At 42.9% G+C, this 20196-nt stretch overlaps 1 protein-coding gene across 1 annotated transcript in view; it reads right to left on the bottom strand.

The window, feature by feature from the left end:
- Positions 1-4220: 4220 nt before the first annotated feature.
- The window catches only part of GCN1 (GCN1 activator of EIF2AK4), a 42471-nt gene continuing 26495 nt past the window's right edge, over positions 4221-20196 (bottom strand). The window contains exons 37-58 of the mRNA XM_057411505.1: positions 20004-20183; positions 19430-19650; positions 18632-18700; positions 18346-18484; positions 18051-18247; positions 17574-17716; positions 16684-16801; positions 16337-16552; positions 15825-15989; positions 15259-15420; positions 14757-14849; positions 14380-14523; positions 13193-13462; positions 12821-12934; positions 12065-12295; positions 11272-11465; positions 10036-10150; positions 8798-8894; positions 7782-7930; positions 7112-7216; positions 5537-5755; positions 4221-4924 (exon numbers count right to left, since the gene is read on the bottom strand). Of these exons, the coding sequence (XP_057267488.1) occupies positions 4799-4924; positions 5537-5755; positions 7112-7216; positions 7782-7930; positions 8798-8894; positions 10036-10150; positions 11272-11465; positions 12065-12295; positions 12821-12934; positions 13193-13462; positions 14380-14523; positions 14757-14849; positions 15259-15420; positions 15825-15989; positions 16337-16552; positions 16684-16801; positions 17574-17716; positions 18051-18247; positions 18346-18484; positions 18632-18700; positions 19430-19650; positions 20004-20183 (3467 nt within the window). The 3' untranslated portion in view covers positions 4221-4798. The remainder of the gene's footprint in view (positions 4925-5536; positions 5756-7111; positions 7217-7781; positions 7931-8797; positions 8895-10035; positions 10151-11271; positions 11466-12064; positions 12296-12820; positions 12935-13192; positions 13463-14379; positions 14524-14756; positions 14850-15258; positions 15421-15824; positions 15990-16336; positions 16553-16683; positions 16802-17573; positions 17717-18050; positions 18248-18345; positions 18485-18631; positions 18701-19429; positions 19651-20003; positions 20184-20196) is intronic.

Raw genomic sequence — 20196 nt, 5'->3', positions numbered from 1 at the left:
ACAGCACAATAAAAGTGCTGGTTTTCTTTTTGATGACTTTATACAAAAATGTTTGTTCTTACTGGTATTCAAACACCTGAGATCAAACAAGGCAGGGTTTTGATGTCGAATATGTCAGTTGCTTTTTCCTTTCCTGGTTATTAAGGCTTGGTGATAAATACATAAAAACACAATAACAAAAGGCAGCATGTCTTAAAAGGCATCTGTCTTAAAAGTAATCTTAGTTTAGCATAGACTCAAGCCAAAATATTGACATGATTTAGATGAGCTAAGTTGTTTTAAATTTCAATGTAAGTTTACAATTTATTGACACAAGTATTTCGTTAACATGCACCTACTTTGAAGATCTTTTTGACAGGACCCAAGCCTAAGTAAAAGATTGAAAACGGGAACATCACCACTGCAAACCATGTCAGTGACAGGGTGGGTGTTCATACACCGGAAAAGATGATCCAAGAGAAGTGAAAGAGTCCCACCAGCCTAGCCAGTGCCCCAAGCAGCCTGCTTTACTTGACTGGGCTTTGAGCACAGGGGTTGGACTAGCTGGAAACCAGAAATGCTTTCCAGCCACAACTGTGAGCAGTTTTTAGCAATATTCTTTTTCACTTAACATAAAAGCTGTAGACTGGATTTATACAATAGGGTTTGGTTAAGAGGAATAAGAATATATTTTAAGGCAGTTGTCTCTGACCCATTCTAATTTCCTATTTCTTTTGCATAGGATATTGTGGTACGATTCCACCGTTATATTTGTCCAGTTTGCATGGAATTCATATGGAGACAACCCAGTATGGCTAAAATAGCATGTCTCGGTTGAAGATGAAATTTTCTAAATACATCTTCTGAATACTTCTCATCAGCAATATGGCTAATATCAGTGGTTTTAATTATAAACCCTCCCTTATTCTCAAAGTATTCTGGCCTCCAGAGCTCACCCCTGTCAAGTCCCACACATCCTGAAATCCACTTAGATGACCTCCATCTTACATGCACTCTGCAGCTCACACGTTTTGAACACCACATCCTGGAGTTCATTCTGCATTACCCTCAAGTGCATGATGTAGCTGAGGAGCAGGAAAAAAGGCTGGAGTGTTACAGACATAAGTGTGTATTTAACAGCCTTGGGCTCACAGAAACTCAGCTAGAAAAGGGTTTGCAGCTAGCCCAAACCCAGCCCAGTGCTACACCAATTCATTATCACCCAGCCCAGTAAAGCACTTGGGCTGCCCATCATGTAACCCAGTGGGCCCCAAGCATCAGGGTGACTAAGGATGCAGTGTAGCTGCAGGGAGATCCCTTAAACCTGCCATACAAACCACCAGCTTAAACCACCAATGACAATGACTCCTATTATGTTTATTTTTAAGCTCATGAAACCTCATCATGTGAGAAGTATGAGCCACCATGATGTTACCTAATAAAATGGACAGTAACTTTTTATTATTATTTTATTTATTATTTTATTGCTGATTTACCTAAAAAAAATTACTATTTTATGCTTTCACATTTTTCTCTTTTCCATTGAAATTTTTAGAACCTTGTAGGTTTAAACATCTCTTATAAATTATTTTTTGATCTTGAAATATACACAGTTCAGCTGTCACTCAGAGGCAGTTGCTTGACAGTTCAAACATGTTATTACAGTCAGTTGTGGGGAAAAATTATCTTTTAACTGACAACTGGTATTTTTAAGATATTTGAAATGAGAAAAAAATTAATTCTTTAGTCTCCAAGTTGGCACAATCCATTTATCAGATCTCACGTTCTGGTGAAAATTATGGGTATTTTCTCCCTGATGTATTGTATTGTAATGTATAAATAGTTTAGCAAAAAGTAGCTATCAAATCCAAATTCAGTGTTTCACTGTAATTGAAAGATTAGCATATTCTCAATAAGTGCAATTGAGCTCCTACCTTTTACTCCTCCCTCTCAGAAACAAACTGAGTGCAGAAACTCAGCTGCTCTTGGGAAAGATAATTGAGTTTTTCCACTTGCTACTATAGAAGGTGAAAATACAAATCATCAAAATACGCATAATAGCAAAAGATCTTATTGGCTAAAATTAACAAGCTAATAAACTGGCCTCTATTTAACTGTCATTTTCTTTCACATATTTATGCAGAGCATCAGAATCTGAGATAAAACAGGTAAGAAAAGCACCCCATGATGGGGGCTCAAACAGCCATTCTTAACCTGAACTTGCAATTTTTGTCTTCCTTCCTGTGTGAAATGAAGTGATTCCAATACAACTATGGAGCTTTTTGCCACCTATGTAGTAATTTTTTAATGGTATAAAATGTACAAACATGTACTTTGTGTACATGTTTCAGTGCATAAAAGTTTTTGCACTGAATGGTTTAAGAGCTGTTCCTGTTATCCCAAAAAATACCTTATTCATTATAGGTGAAACTAATTCCAGTGCTCTGAGACTGCCAGATCCTTAAGAGTGTTTGAGTCCTCACTTCTGATTATTACCAAGTCAGTGCAAAATACATAGTTTTAAGGTGGTTTAAGATCTGCAAGTATTTTGGAAGGCAAAAATCAGAATTAAAGCCCACTTTAGGATGCAGAGAAATGTTATGAAATAAGCAGAATACAATTTTGGTAAGACCAACTGGGAGATACTGCAGTCACCTGCATAAGTACAAGATTGGAAGTAAATAGCTGAAGAGCAACTTTGTAGCTTGGCTTCATAGCTAATCACAAAACACACCAACACCACTGTGTCTATCCCACAGTGTTGGGATAGACAAGGGTGTTACACATGGCTTGCAAGGTAATATTCGCCCCTAGAAGACCTGGTCCAGCAGTGGACACCACAAGGCAAAAATGAATCGGAATGGAACAAACATGGTAAACAAAAATGTGAAAAATGGAACAAACATGGTAAACAAAAATGTGAAAAATCAATGAGAAAAGACTTAAAAATCTAAACTTGTTTCATCCAAGGTTAAGAACACTGAAGTGATGATGCAATGCAGTTGTTGCAAAAATGAGCTGGTTTCAGCGTCTGTGGGAATAGGACAAGCACTAGGGGACTCAAGTAGCAGCAAGGAAGATTTTTAGACACAAGGTAAACTCTGACAGTCTGAAAAGTTGGTGTAATGAAATGGCCTGGAAAGGTTATGGAATCTCCATCATACAGTGCTGTAAAAACCGATTATATGGAAATCAGTTCAGTTAAAGCTGAGTCTGTCTTAGATTAGGGGTAAAATAGCTGGTTTTCCCAAGTCTCTTCCAACAGTATTCGACTGACTCCCTACAGCAAATCTGTTGCCAGGAGCCTATACCACGGGCCTGAGAGCTGCCATAAAGTGAAGAACGATCTGACATGTTCTTGTACTTTTGACCTGTTCAAAGCACAGTGCTCCCAAATACCAACTTGAGATTGTAACACACTGAGCATGAGTACGGTAAAGATAAAATGTTCTGTTTGCTGCTACTGCCACATTTGAGTAAACTGCTTCTAACAGAATGTGTGTTACCATGTGGTTACATTTTATGCTTTCAAATGTTATGATGTGTAGTATTGTTTTCTCCCTGCATCATGGTTTGAGCCAGCCAGAGTAACATGCCAGGAAGATTTCCCCCAACAAACACATCACCCACCCACTTGAAACAACAAATCCTACTGCTCTGGCTTCTCAGGTGCAACCAGTTGCTGTGTAGTTTCATAAAATAGGCAAGGCTTACTTAACTATTACTTTACATAGAACATAAAGCACATTTTTCTTTCTAAAAACTTGTATTCTGCAGCAAGATTTTCACTATTTCCATCGAATGACAGAAAAGGTATTAGTAAATTAAAACAATTATTTTAAAAGACGTGTATGGCCAGGTAAAATAAAATACTGCTTTCCTGCAGCAGTACAGCCTACTGACCAGAAAAAAATCTTTCAGTGTTGGAAGTGCCAAGTATCTTATGAAGCCCTTGAAGGCATAAAAATCAAGGACTTTTCACAAGTTGAATAACCATAAAGCTGTCTGTAGTCAAAAATACTTTGGAAACTAATAGGAGTAATTACTTAAAATTTCAGTAAATGTCAGTTGTGCCTTGCTTTTAAACCCTAGCTTGCCTCAGTTCTGCGGAAGGTTTTTATAGATTACAGCACAACCCACTCTACAAACTATGCTCTAGAAAAAGCAGGGCCAAAAAGTAAATCACAGTATAAGGTTGTTGACAAATGAATTTGTAAAAAGAACAGTTTACACCAAAAGGATCAAAGTCAGAGCCTTTATTAAATGTTCCTTCTTCAAACAGACTGCATTTAATCCCCCTTTCGCATCTGTAGTTTCTAAGGCTATTTTAAATACTCTGTTTTACAGGGATTTTGAGTCTTCAGAACCGTCACAAGCAGCAAGGTAGCAGTACACAAAAACACGACGCTTTCATTGTCACTGAGTTCTATTCCTGCTTCACAGGGTCTGTGGAAAAACCAACAATACTTCCAGTACTGGAGTTTTTGCACAGACCCTGGGAAGAAAATAGGCGTCACCAGAGTTGAAGCCTGATGTGCTCTAGCCACATCTCACAATTGGCCAGGATTTACGAGTACTGGTTAGTATTTCTTGTGCATTATCTGTTTCAAAAAGGGGACCAAATTTTCAATTTTCAACTAATGTGGGTCTAATTAAGGCTATTTTGGTGTATTCAATACTAAAATACTCTCTGGGAGTCCTTTTCATGAAACCCCATCAGAATTAACATTTTCAAAAATGAAAACATTTTAAATAGGTGTTTGAGTTGAAATGCTGATGCAGCGGTTGGTTCAGTGTTTTCTTGTCTTACAGAGCTTTATCACGTCAGTATAGTGTCATCTATCTGTTCATCAGAGTCGGCCTGGCCAGCCAGCTTCTTCAGGGATCTCCTGCAGCTTTCATTGAGAAGCTCCAAGCTGGCAGCATCTAGAATCTTGGAAACTGACTGTGGAAGGAAGACAACACCAATTACCAATTCCTTAGGACATACTGTGCAAAATAAGAGTAAATATAAGTGCCTGACACACGTATTTATCTAAAATCTTTCACACATACCCAAGTCCTTCATCTGGTTTTGCAATTCCAGACATGAGGACTATCCAAAAGCCACTAAGAAAAGAGGTCTGGCAGTGGATGTACAAAGCAGTCCACCCTAAAATACACTCCAGCACCCATAGTACTGCAGTAAGATTATACAACTGATAAAAGCTAGCAGTCTTAGCAAAGGCAGCTACAGCACAGTAAAGGCTTAAGGCCATTTGAAAGCAAGGAGGGGAGGTATGTTAAATACATTGATTTTATTAATACTACACTGTAGTATTAATACTGTAATAAGTATTTTGTTAATACTTACAACTGTAAGGTTGTACAGTACCGGTATTGCTTATTTCTCATTGCTGAGCATTAGAATATTGATGAAGGCTTAAGTGCAAATGGGAATGTCCCACTCCACCTACTTCATAAAAGGCTGGCAGCACATTCTGAACACAACACAACCACATGCAGAGCAACACGACGCAGCCTTAACCCAATGATTACATTTCCTTCTGTCTCGTACCTCAAGCACTTCTTCACCCGCTCTCATCTTCAGAAGGTTGACAATAGCTTGGTCACTGTAGGCTCTTACACTGGTGTTTTTGTCCTTTGTGTTGTCCAGGAGCGCTTTGAGAATTGGTTTAATTGTCTGAGGATCCAGTGAGGGAAGATGGTCTTTATTTGCCCACCAAATCATCTTTTCTGCAACTAACTTTATGTCACTGGATGAGTTCTGAAGACACTGAGGGAGACAGAGATGGACTTAAATTCAGATATATCAAGGAGAGGTATTTAAAGCAGTAGATTATCTTTTTTTTTTCCCTAAGTAGTTTAAACTACCAAGAAAAGCAAATGGTTTTCAACTCACAGGTACACAAACATGTTACCCACAAGTTTGACTAAACTGTGTAGAGAAGACCAAACCTTGAAAACAAGACACCTTTTCAAAAGAAAACTTCTCAAAGTGTGGCTGACAACACGGTCACACAGTTCTCAACTGTCTCAGGAAATGACAATGACCACTAAGGGCAGTAACAGCCAAGTCAGTCTCTGGTTGGAGTATAAAGTGCATTTCAACAGTGGATTTCATATTAAAATAAATAAATATATTGGAGCTTTGTATTTTCTTTATTCTCAACATACTTAAAGCATGAAAGCCCACATCTGAATGTCAGATGCATTGTTAATACTGTGATAAAGGTATTGTGACAGTTGTGATACTTGTGTTTTGTATTTTAATACAGTGCTATGATACAAATTAATATATAAATGTAGAATTTCAAACCAAAAGTCTGCATCATGTCAACCTGTATGTCTGATAGTGGTTGAGTGGATTGAGAAGGAATGTAACACATCTAGACAGACAAAATACAAAGCAGTTCTCCTGCTCCAGCACTACCTGTCATTCCGTTATCTTCCTCTATCCTTTCTAAGATGTTAAAAACATCCTGAAGTTCTGATGTTGAAAACTCACATCCTGTCTACCATGAGAGATGAGGGGACACACCAAAAAAACAGAACAACCAAGAAAGGAATTTTGAGGTAGAATATTTAAATAGGTATTAATGGAAAAAGGTGTTAACTTCAGTACTCTCTTATCTCAGTCCTGAGCTACTCCCTCACACAGTAATGGATGCCAAAAAGTACTGAAGCAAAACCAGGTGAGAGCTGGTATTTGATGCATTTCTGACCAAGGCTCTTTGACTTTTAGTAACCATAAAAACCCAACACCTTCCCTCACTCCTCTGTGCTTCTCTACCAGCTATTTGTTACTGCAAAGTTAAAAGTGAGTTCATGAGAATCAATCTTGAAGTTTACCACATTTCCACAGTACAGCAAGGACAGCAGGGACAGCAGTACTGTATTCACAACAGCAGAGCAGGCTAATAAAGGGATTCTGTCTGTACTCTGCCACAAAACGGAATACCTGGACTTTTGGGATCAGGGGATTTGGAGCTTCCCAAAATAAAGCAACCAAGCTTTTGGTTTTCATGCTGGGTTTCCATCCAGAAATTGGATAGAGAAATCCACCCATGAGTTAGCTCAAAGATTCAGACCACACGAAACAATGCCAGGGAGTTACCATAAAAATTCTTACCTTAATAAAGAGATTGGAAAGTTTTGGAGGCAGGTTCCCTTCTCCTTCCATGTGGTATTTCATAAGAAAGCCCATCCCTCTGATGCCACTGACTGCAATGGGAATCTTCAACATAAAGGCAAAACCCGGTATTACTACAGCAGGGCTCAGCAGCCTTTAGCTAGGCTCAGGGTCTGGTAAACTTTGTGGAAGGCTAAACCCATCTCTCATAAAAATTGCAGCATGCAAAGCAGTGGGGTTAATGTTATGGGGTAATGTGAAAATATCATCATGTGACTATGAGCCACATGGAATAAGGTGACAGGTCCCACAGAGCCCCCAAGCCCCCCACACCAAATTACTCATTCAATCCTAGATTTAAAATCCTCCTCCTAAAATGAAATTCATGCTCCTTGTAAACCTGGCCTGTGAATGAGAGCTTCAACAGGGAAACAGAAGCTTAATTTACTCCCAATGAAAGCTGCTCTGCAGTTGAAGATCATTTAATTTTCAACTCCACAGAGATCAGAAGTCATTTAATTTCCACTATAAAACCTGCATCTCGCCAAGGGAGACTCTTCAGACTGGGGATTTTCACTCCATTTGGTAACACACAGAACCTGCACTCCTTTCAAAACTGCTCCTAACAAGTGCTTGCAACAGAACTGGCCCACTCCCCTGTAGCACTTACCCTGTCAGCAGTGGCATTGCTGAGGATCATCTCCTGAACACTGTTGTAGTACTTGGGGGAACACAGCCTGCCAGGAGCAACATTTACAGCCACGGAGAGAGCCAGGCTTCGGCCGTGCCTCACCATCCAGTCAATGCCAGAGACATCTGCTGCAAAAGAACAGCATTATAGCAAGGCTCCTGACATCCCTTCCCCTTTGCCTAAGACAGCTTTTGTCAGCTTGTCAATTCACTTCCATAAAATGAAACCATAAACAGCCTCTAATGCAATGCTTTGCTTCTGCTTGCCCCCAAAAGCCAAACAGTGCGGAAACACAACCAGACAAGAACACCTTATGCGCAGACAGGGAGACAAGCGACTGTATTGTTCAACCCTGTTACTTCTGATGCTCTCAGTCACCGCTTTGTGCATGAAGGAGTTTGGCACTGAAATTACACATGCTTTGACTAATAAAACTGTAGAAGTCATCAGTAATTTGAAACCAGCTCACAGACCCTTTTTAATCCTGCAGGAACAGTAATCCCAGAGGAATACCAACCACCATGAGCTTCTATAAAAATTATGGGGTTTTCTAACTTAGAGGCTCTTAGTTAATTCTCCAAAAGCATGTGAAGCCATCAGATGTGGTCTGCAATTAGCATACGCCAATCTAAGGTCACAGTGTCATCAAAAGAGATGGAATGGCCCTCCCATTCACCCTGCCCCAACATCCCACCAACCCCATCCGCTCTGTGTCAGCACTAGCAATGATTCAGCCGTGATCAGCTTTCATCAACTTCTCTGGAAACAAACCCAGAAGATAGAAGTATTGGTAATCCCAAGTTAGAGCCACTACCCTGTGCTCAACAGTGTTCACAAATCAACAGCCATGAGCACAGAAAAGCACAAGAAAATCTAGAGATTCAGGTTTAGGATAAAGAGGAAGAACCTAAACAAAGTCTCCCTGAACCAGCGTCGAGAAGGTATCTTCCCTTGCTTCCAGACCAGTTCCAGTCCCTCTAAGCAGCTTCACCTACCCAGTAAGTGCTGGTGGAGGACAATACTGAGCTCCTCTTCCGACAGGAATGCACACAGTTCTGCCAAGCAGCCAGCTGAGGCCATGCGGGTGGCATCCTGACAAGGGAAGGAGGAGAAGAGGACACCCAGCTGAGCTCAATACACATCAGAGACAGCGGCAAGAGGAGCAAGTGACAGAAGGTGACACAAAATAAAAACAGATGGAGGAAACAAGCATTTCACTCCTGTGACCCGTGGATTTCACGAGGGGTTTTGTACATAATGGAACTTAAAGCCAAAAGCCAGTCAAAGGACCAGCAGAGACTGAAGATTTACAGACCTCACAATAAATTCTGATTCATTAAATGGGAGAGGCAGAAAGATGAAAGTGAATGTTTTAAAAGACGTGTTCACAAGAGTTACATTAAGACTCAGTGTCTAGAAGGGAAACCTTACTCAGGAAGCATCTCTAAATGGGCTTCCCTCTATGACAGACTCATACTACTTCTGATTTAAAACCTCCAGGCTTTTGTTGTTTTGGCTTACGTGACCATCCCATCACTGCTTACTCCTCTCCAGCCCAAAACTTACAAGCCAGTGGGAATCTTTCAATTCTTATTTCTGGCATGTCAACAGTTGCATGTCTTTGTTGCGCAGGTTAAGATACAAGGCAGAAATTACTAGGTAATTTTAATCTCACAGATGATCCTGTTGCTATCTGCTATACACAGAAGACCCTACATTAAACTTGGAGAGCTTCCTGCTCGTTGGAGAAAACTCTGCCATTACGTGAAAAACTGCTCATGGTACACGATGAACTGTACCTGGGAGCCTACACACACACAGAGGTATCACACACAGGGGACGTATCGCAAGCCTTCTCCAAGATAAAAGGCAAATCCTGACTCCAGAGCTGCCTCAAACACGTCAGTGAGGAGCTGCAGGTCAAACTCACATCCACAGTTGCTAAGGAAACGTTAAACTCATGGATTTTCCAAGTTACCAGTCACTGACTAGGGATCTCTAATTCTTGCACCCGACACTCAGCACACTATAAGGCTCCAACAAGATCAATTTTGCAGACCACGTTCAGTTTAGTGACACCCAACCACATGCTTCTTTACACAAGCTTCTTTCTGCTCTGTCATTAGTTATTTCCCTCAGCAGTTAGAACATAATTCTGTTAGAAAGTTCTGATTTTATATTAGGAATAAGACTGTCTAGAGCAGGGATCCTTTGCAGCTGGCTGAAGCAGTACCTCATCATGTCCCAGCATCCCTAGAAGCACCATGCTGATATTCTTCCTAATGGCAGCATCTACTTTTGCACCAGCTCCTCGCGTTACAAACCGCAGCGCTTGCAGCATTGTGTCCCTAGAAGTGATCACAACATACAGTCAGACACTGCCTCTCCCCTTCCACAAAGGAGAAACTGAGCTCTGGATACCTGTAGCAGTTTCTTACACATCAGTAGCGTGTGTGTCCCCTACATAAGGGGGACATGGACTTGTTGGAACAAGTCCAGAGAAGGCCATGGAGATGCTGCGAGGGCTGGAGCAGCTCTGCTCTGGAGCCAGGCTGAGAGAGCTGGGCTGGGTCAGCCTGGAGAAGAGAAGGCTCCTGAAGGGGAGACCTGAGAGCAGCTCCAGTGCCTGAAGGGGCTGCAGGAAACCTGGAGAGGGGCTCTTGACAAGGGCCTGTAGGGACAGGCCAAGGGGAATGGCTTTAACCTGCCAGAGGGGAGACTGAGATGAGCTCTTAGGCAGAAGCTCTTCCCTGTGAGGGTGCTGAGGCGCTGGCACAGGGTGCCCAGAGAAGCTGTGGCTGCCCCATCCCTGGCAGTGTTCAAGGCCAGGTTGGACACAGGGGCTTGGAGCAAGCTGCTCTAGTGGAAGGTGTCCCTGCCCGTGGCAGGGGTTGGAGCTGGAGGAGCTTTAAGGTCCCTTCCAACCTCAACCAGGCCATGATTCTACAAATTACACCAGTACACCTTACAGTTCAGGAGGCAGAAACCTCCCTGTGCACTTCCAACAACTCCACGCTATAGAATATTCCCATGCTTGTGTACTTGTGTCTGTTACAGTGTAAGTATTTTCTGATTATTCAAACATTACAATTCTCAAATCAAGAAGTTATTTTCTGAGGAATCTGTGCACTCAGGATACCAAAACAGCAGCGTTACTTCAGGCCAGACTGACAACTGATGCAGTCTTGTATTCGAACAGGTTGCTGGGGGTGTGCGGGAGAGAAGTGGGCAGAAACCAAGCGATGTTTCCCTTGTGCACTCTCATAGCTGAGCTTCTGACCCAGAAGTCCCTATCACCCACATTCTCTGTTCTACAACCCTTGATTAGAAGTCACCTGCTTTCACTAGTAAGTAAATCTTACTCTTGGGATTGGGGGGGGTTGCTCATTCATCCCAGCCTTTTCTCCCATCCTTAATAAGGAAGGGCTCATCCTCGGCAGGAAGGGCTGAGAGACCACCTACTGCTTACCTGATGGCAGAGTCATCACTGGAACGAATTCCATTCAGTAGCTCTGTAAAGAGGGGATCCACTTTTACATGGATGACAATGAGTTTACCAAGAGCGTCGGCAGCTTTAAGGCGAACAGCACGGTTCGAGTCTTGTAGAGCTTTGGTGAAGGTTGTTTGCAACTGGGGCAAAAACGGTTTCAGGGCAATCTCAACCTATAGAGAGAGGGAAGGGAAAGTTGCACGGTCAGGTTTGGATCAGTGGCTAGAAATCAAACCCTGAAAACAGCGCAACCTCTTCTAGTAGTTACCACAAAGAGTCCTCCTACAGATCCAACACCGCAGTAAAACGGGAGAACCATGAAACACCACCACAGAACCCATCTTTTCCAATGTAATTTTCTGCATACTGAAATACAACGGTAAGGCTGCTGAAAAATTTGACACTGTTGTGATCAGCCTTTTTCAATCAGAGCACTGAATGAAAGTTTCAAAGATAAGTAACGGGATTGTCTTTGCACTTAATTCGTAAGAATGGTGGGCACAGGAGAGATTTATTACATGGCAGTTTTTAATCACTCGAAAATGGGATCAGCATTTAGCAATATTCCTAAGCAGCCCAGTGATTCAGCACTGGGAGCTTTTTCTGGTAGGCCAGAAGCTGCTGGAAGAACATAATCCAGTTAGAGTGCCATTCCTAAACACCAAATCCACACCAGCACATCCTAGCTGTGTTTACATGAACAGCAACAGGTATTGCTGAAGGCTACCATGGAAAATGTTCACAAACCACAGTCAATTACTTTGAACCTTACCTTAGCTAAAAGAAGGCCTAATGTTTCAAGTAGAGCCACCTTGACATTCCAGCTGAACCGATCTCCCAAGATCCGAATAAGTGGCCCAGTAATGCTCACCACAGATGGCTTAAGAGCTTCAGCAGAAGTCAGTTTAATAACCAGCCCTAAGGCCTTTGCTGCCTCCTCCTTCTGATCTGGATTACCAGTTAAAACACCTTCCCGCAGCACCAGGAGTATGGAAGTCACTCCCTGTCATGAAAATCGGATAAGGAAGCTTAGAAGCCAAGTTGCAAAAAGATACGTATCTTATTTCTGCTCCTGTTATACACCAGATGCACAAGCTCCAAGAGTTTCTCTCCATTTCCTGTTGACCTTCAGCTGCCTGCTTCCACACTTACAGAGCTACTTTTATTTGGTTTGATTTCATGCGTCTACGCCTTACTAAACCAGTTGCTATGAGGAAAGTGGTGGCAGCTCAGGGAATTTTTAAACCAGAGAAGCTTGGCACAGAAGCCCAGCATTCCTCCCCCACAAGTCGCAGCCAGCGACCACGACTTACATGCAGACCGGAACTGCCAAAGATCTTGTTACAAGAGGAGTCTTCTGCAGGGTAACTCAAGAGCAGCAGTACCCTACAAAAAACCTCCCCAACATACAGCTCTGGAATGCCCAAATAGTCACTGCTTCTACTAGCTGTAAAGTCACATCAGTGAGCTCCCTCAAAAGGTAGGAGATGGTGGCTGACACAAATCCATGCTCACTCTCATCCTTTACCTTCTTAGGAATACAGAATCCTGGCACATGCTCGCCTTTGGCCTCATTCCCTACAATCCGGATATCCTTATGCAGGTCTTCAATGAGAGCAAGCTGGTTCCCAGCATCTAATTTCTTCAGGAGAGAGGGGTAAGACACAGATGAGACAACACGGCAACCAGCTTTTCCCTGTGCATAGTGTGACAAGAGAAGACACCCATTCCCTGCCTCCTTGCTCACAAAGCTGAAGCTAAGCCCATCATACAACATTTGCAAATGTAAATGCAGTTTATAATCCAAACAGAAGGTCCAATTTATGCAGCGTTTTACCAGCTATCCCCATTTTCTCCTTGCCAGGCATTACCACTGCGATCTTCTTAAGCTGCCTCTCACCTTGGTGATGGAATTGAGCGCATCCCAGCTTTCATTCAGAACTACATGGTTGGTGTCATTAAACAGCCGTATCAAGCCTGAAACCAAGCTCTTGAGATGACCAGTATAGTCTGCTTTTGTCTTGGAGCAGTAGATATTCAGCATGACAGCTGCTGCCTGTCTCATTCCCAGCTCAGGGCTGCGGGTAGCTTCTAGCAGATCTTCAGTTATAATTCTTTGTCCAGCATCATCTTCCACAGACAGGATTACAGACTGGCAGTTTGCCATCTCCTAAAGAGCCCAAATTAATTTTACATTAACTCTCAAATAGAACAAAGCCAGATTTAGCCCCAGGTTTCCCCACATTATCCACAGCATTATCTTTCCAGAGAAATATTACAACACATCCCACTTGCTAATTGTTTCTCATTAAAGAGCTGGTAACATCACCATAAAAGGCTCGAATGAGTCCTGTAGCAGAGAAAGGTTTATAACCAACCCTCACAACGTAACCAACTCTGCTGAACCGACTGCTGCACAGGACACTCTCCAGCTGCAGAAGGGCTCATTTACAGGAAGCAGAGTAGCTCAGCCTGCCCCATCTTACTCACCCCTCAGACTGTGGGCCTTGGCAGAGAACACTTCTTTGATTTGGGTAGTTTAATGCTCTGTGTCACAGTACTAATAACAAACACATCTGTGGCTATGTTAGAGATCTCCAGGCAGACTTGGGGCTAGAAGCTGATCTAATGGGCATCTACAGCAGACACCAACTTATGTACATGCCTATCCACAATCACAACTCCAGGATGTCCTCTGGAGTCCAAATATGAGATGTTTCAGAGAGCAGTGCAGCACAAAAGAGATTTCCTCCCTTCAGCCCTTTAATCTCTCAGTCTTCTATACCGAGAATAAACAGAAAGTTAACGAGACACTCTGGCAGTTCTCCAACAATAAGTAGACTGAGAATTGTATCCTGTTGCAGGCCAAGGAGACTTTTCTATGGATACAAATAGATTTGGAAAGCATACGTTTTTCAATTCACAATATGCTACCAGGCAAAAAGACTCATCCTGAGGAAGCTAATGGGCTGAATTAAAACATGCAATCTGTGAATCTAGAGAACACAGATTCTGTGTTGGGAAGTCAACCCAAAGCACTACCGCCAGACAACCTGTCGTATCAAAGAGCTGAGCCACGCTACTTGCCAATTGCTCTTCACTGGTCCCCAGCTTCTCCTTGAGCGCAGACATCATAGCAGGCAGGATGACACTCAGGTGCCGTGTCAGAGCATCCCCTGCCACTGACGAGAGGAAAGCCAGCACGCGGGTGTTCACAGGGGGAGTCGTCAGCTAAATGAACAAAAGCAGATGAGACAGGCAGAGAGGTTCTTCAGAAGGAATCTCTCTTCATTTACTGCATGAAAAACTTAGGCAGCCCAACCCCAATGAAATGTTTACAGCATAAAATCACAGGAACATTTCAAGCTACGCTCTTCCTTCGGGCAGATCGAGTCTAAAGAAAACTGGCAGCAAGCAGAGGAAAAAGCACAGTTCTGAAGTTTAGAATTTGCTTCCAATTGTACCTTCGGCACCAAATAAGGCAGCACCACTCGACTCTTGACAGCCATAACTTGTTTAAGACCGTCCACAGCGAAGTCAGATGTCTCTTCATTATCCTAGGGGGAAAGAGAAAGAAACCTGAGAGATGATTTGGGACACACCAAGCTAAACCCCATTTCAAGTGACAGTTTACCATGTGATCACATAACCAACACACAAAATGCTCCTATTATCTAGCAAAACCACAAACCAAGCTCTTCTGTCACATCATAAAGATTTCAGGCACAGTGGCCAAGCAACTGAAACAGGCAATGATGCCAAATCCATACCAGCAATTCTTAGGCCTATGCTTTAGCTGAAAGACCTTCCCCTACCAATGGCTACGGCAACTGCAAGGAAGAGGCAAAGCAGATCTGCCATTCCCAGGTCTGCCCCTATAATCCTGCTTCTCCTTTAAGGTAACTATTCAAAACCTGTCCCACAACATCATTATCAAGTTGTTGTCTGATGCTGAGCAATGCTCACCAGCTGCTTCAGCAAAAACGGCAGGATGTCTTCAAGAGCCTGGTGCCCAATTGTTGAGTGCAACTGTTCAAATGTTTTAGCTGCAGCCTCTCGGACTTCTTCCAGAGGGTCACACAGTGCTTTTCTCACTGTAGGAACGAGGGACTCGGAGAAAAGCAGTACCTAAAGATGCAGAGATACAGTTATAGAATGTGTAAAGCACAGACACGCATCTCAGTAAAGCGGCCGAGAAGGCAGAATTTGCACAACTGAAACTAAATTGCCGTTTGCTTGAAATATATTGGAAGACAAGCAGGATTAATCAACACAAATAGCTGCAGTGCTCCAAGGCTATCTACTGATGATTCCTATTACTGTATCTCATAAAAGTGTAATGTTCCAAGTCTATTGACAGATACAAATGCATCCATTTGCCTGAACAGCAACTCACGTTAGCTATATGTTAGTTGATTTCAGTCCATAAAACAAATCCAGCACCTGCTGTGCAAATCTGTTTCAATTGCACACCTGTATGAGAACATAAATACTTAGGAAAGTGGAGATTGCACCTTCCACATACAACTTACCGCATCCCTGCTGGTAGATTTCATTATCTCACTCAACCCAATGCAGACTCCTTGCCTCTCATCACTCTTGTCTGACCTCAGCCCATCCTCCAGGATAGGAATGATTTCAGGCAGGATCTTCTCTCCTAGCTTTCGGACAAGGTCTCCTAATGTCCGTGCTGCAACCTGTATCCAAAAGCGTATTAATTAACTATTTTCCTGTTTTATAAAACTTAAAAAGGCAAACTGTGAGCAAATGTTAACTTTTCACTATAAACTACTGTCCAAAGTACAGACAGAGTAGCAGGAATGAAAACATTACTATTATGAAATGACCACAGTTTTACTGTCATCATGGTTGCCTTCAGCAAAGACAGAACTCAGACATACTCATGCTCAGAACAGTTCAATTCATGACAGCTCTGAAGTGATTTAAAGGTGGTTAAAAGGCTCCTGTGCTCTTCAGGAGTCAGTTCACGGTCTCCTGCAGCAGCAGGGTTACTAAACTCCATTTCATCCACTCCATTCCTCACCGTTCGCTTATCTGCGCAAGTGCTGGCCAAGAACTTCAGCAGGAGCCCAAAGAGGGTTGGCAAAATCTCCCGCAGCGTGCGAGGAGTGTTGGAGACTACAATCTTCCAGACGTGTAAGGAGGCCTGACGCACCACCAGCTGCGTGTCAGAGCGGCCCATGTACAGCCCTGCCAGCACCCTGTTCCTCCTCTCCACACCCAGGGCATTAATAATAGCCTGAAAAGAAATAGCACAACGTTCTAGTCCATGATTAATCAACACATCCTGCAGCAGGCTTTCCATGCTGATTAAAAGAGAAAAGAAAAATCATTGTAATAAAAAGCACAGCAGATTAAGAGCAGTTTTACCTTGTTTGATTGGGCCGTTCCGAAGTTGTCATCCTCTGAGGCAGTTTCCGTGGTCATTTTTCCAGTGACTCCTGAGATATGGAATAAAAGATCTCCAAGGAGCTGAACTGAGCTGAACCTGGCAAGAGAAGCAAGTCAAATGTTACAAAGAGGGAGCAAGTCAAGCGTTACAAACAGGGTATTTAGATGGTACCTGTCTAAATATGACAGAAAATCAAATACAGACATGAGCAAAGTGCAAGACTAGGAGCTGGGTCAGCACTGAAATGCTGCACAGGCTGATAGACAAGATCAGTCTGCCTGCATGACTGAGAAGCAGCACACTGAAGAGAAAGGGAAGGAAGGGGCTGACATCATTCCCATATCAAAGCAATGAAAAATGTTCCTGTTTAGAGTCCAGCCTATTCAATGTCCAGAGAAAGCATTGCCACTGTCCCCACTCTAAAGATACTCACCTTGGGTAAGAGCACTCAGCAGCACTCAGCTGACAGAAGTCTTTTAGTTACAATTAGTTTTTGAGCAACTGTCATTAGTTGTGAGCACTCCACTGCACATTCCCCTACACCAGAGAACAATAACTTACTCAGCGTTCTGAGAAATGGAAAACAATGTACAAGGGCTAAACACTGCCACATCGATGCCTTGGAAGTGTCCTTCAGAATCACTACCAGAATGAATCATGTAGTAGGTATGAGAAAACCTGATCCATGCTGGCAGGGCCTTGCAGGCTCAGTGCTCTGAGGCATCATATCCAAACCAACAAGCAAAAGCACACACATGCCTTTGCTTCCCAGGAGGTCTCTGCACTTCCTTGAGGAGCAACAGAGAGTCTAAATCACACCAGCTTTTCAAGAAGAGAAATGCCTGTGGATACGATGGTTTTCCCTTACCTTATCCTCCACAAGTCATCGAACAGGCCATCCTCGAGCTGAGGCAGGAGAAGTGCAATGGCAGTCTCAGCATACATACTAATGATTCTCTGCCCAGCACGCAGGGCAGTGTCCCGCACAAACTCATTCTCATCCGCCAGTGCCTGAGCAGAGAGAGAAGTGGCTGTGACAGCTGGGGGCTCCAGCACAATGCACACAGCCAAGAGAAGAGAAACAAATGATGTCTCCTCTCTCGGCCATGACAAGTAAATGAACTACAGAGCTGTGAATGCACAAAGGTGATTTCAAGAAATTAACAGTGACTGCAAAGACAGCAAGCAAATAACTTGGAAGAAGAAATAATAATTTATAATTTAAATTCTTTTATATCATTTTCTTATATCCCAGCTCTGCAATTACTGGAAATGATACTTAAGACACTCCAAAGGGTCCTTTTATCCTCTAATAAATAAAACTCTATAGGCCTCTGCTACATACCTTAAGGATACAAGGAATGATGGGACCAACATAGGGAGTGAACTTGTCTCCAAAGGTAATTGGCAGGTAGTTGAACATCATGATATAACCATCTCGTACATGTGGAGCAATATCCACTTTACTGGCAGTAGCTACAATCTCTGGCATAAGTTTCTCCAGCTTTTCTACCCCCAAACCAGCCATAACTTCAGCCAGACCTGAGGAAAACCAGCAGGGAACAGAGCTGATATACACAAGCAACGAGAGGCTAAAGAGAGAAAGGCTGAGCTCAGTATTCAGACACAGCTGCCCCCACCTTGAGCAGCACCAGATCGATCCACTGAGCTCTGCTCATACGTCAGGGTCTCCATCAGCCACGGCAACAAATCCTCAAAGCACGATTCTCCCATACCCTTCACCATGGCTCCCAGGGCCTTTGCAGACACTGTACGCACCTAACAGAAGAGAGAAACAGAGATGGGCAAAACATCCAGTCAAAGTTGCTGAGACAAATGTGTCAGACTGATCACAGACCTACAGAAGATCAGGATAAAGTCTACCTAACACACTGACGGAAAATGCTATTTGTACAAAGGACTTACTTCAGGTACAGGATCCAAGAGAGATGCCTTCAGTCCAGGGGTCACACTGGGGAGGTAAGGAGCCAGATCCTGAAACAAAGGCCCCAGAGAGTAAGAACCAGATTCAAACCAAGATAGGCATGTAAGTCACCTTGATGTAAAGGGCATTCACACCCTTATTATTAGCAATTTTCCTTAGCATCCTGAGAGTTTCATCAGTTGCTTTCACAATCAGCACACTGAATTGTTCTGGAAGTCCAAAAGCAACACCAGCTCTGTGGAGATCACTCCAAACATTTCTGATGCTCACTCAAACTCACTCACAACCCCGCACTTTGCATCTAAGGCAAATCCAACACTCTTAACATTTACACAAGGTTTAAAGGTAGAGATTATCAGCAGCAAAATTAAACACAGCTCCTTAACCTCCAGTGAGGTTCTACCAATACTCTTCAAACAAACCTTGGATCCATTTGTAAGCAGCTGATCTGTGTTTCACTGGTACTGGTTTTGCTTGTTTGTTTGTTAAGGCATTTCTTATAGGGTAAAAATCACAAGACCTTTTCACAGGGATAAATCTGGTAATAACAGGGTGACCTAAGTACAGAGCCACCAGCCTGAAGCAACTGAGATTTATCACCATTTTTATAGCCATTATCTGTTCATTTACATACATTTAATTAAAGGAGCTGCATGGATTCTAATATTGTCTGTTTTAACCACAAAATCCCAGAACAAATAAATTCTCTCTAGAGCTTGCTCTATTATCTCCTACACAGCAAATACAGCCCGAGTCAGAGAGCGCTCCTAGCACCGCACCTTCTGATCGGTCAGGGAGTACATGTTCCCGATGATCTGGGCAGCCATCTTCCTGGTGTCTGTGGAACGATCTTGGAAAGCTCTCTGCACAATTGGCATGATCAGTGCTAAGGACGGAGCATCAATGAAATGGACAAACTTGGTATCCAGTAAAGTCTGCAGACACTTCTGGGTCTTCCTGGAGGGGTCAGTGAGAGCATCCAACAGGACTGGAGTGATTGCTGGACATTTTCAAACAGGAGAGAAAAGACTTTATTTGTACACAGAACAAAAACACATGTCAGGGTGAGCTGGTGTTCTGTCACTGGATGTTTTAGATCCTCCGAAAGCAACGAGCAGCCTAGGGACAGGAGAAACCCTATTAACATTAGGTGACAGAACGGATTTTAAAGGCCTTGAAGCAGAGAACTGCTGTTAAGTTTCCATGTTACACTTTAAGTGTCCGGGTTCTACGTTTCTAGGGGTAGTTTAATTTCTGTAGAAGTTTGCATTTAATCCTAACCATGGTGAATGTAAACCTTACTATAATAAACCACGGTCAAGTCTGGGTATTAGAGGTGCAGACAGTTCTTACCCAGGATCTCTGGATTCCTGATGACAGACCCAATCTGCCTGAGAGCCTGCTGACCTGCATTCTGCACCTTCACATGGGAATCTGTGAGCACTTCAGTCAGTTTTGGCACAATGTTGGGTAAGCAGGAAGAGAGCTGTTTGGGAGCACAGTATGCCATAGCCCCCAGCAGTTCCACTGACCCTGGGCAGGGAGT

Source organism: Pezoporus wallicus, unplaced genomic scaffold, assembly GCF_028554395.1.
Source record: "Pezoporus wallicus isolate ANWC-B61680 ecotype Strahan unplaced genomic scaffold, APGP_CSIRO_Pwel_v1 contig_6401, whole genome shotgun sequence".
Lineage (NCBI taxonomy): Eukaryota > Metazoa > Chordata > Aves > Psittaciformes > Psittacidae > Pezoporus > Pezoporus wallicus.
The sequence above is the reverse complement of the archived record's forward strand: the minus strand, read 5'-3'. Positions and strand labels throughout refer to the sequence as shown.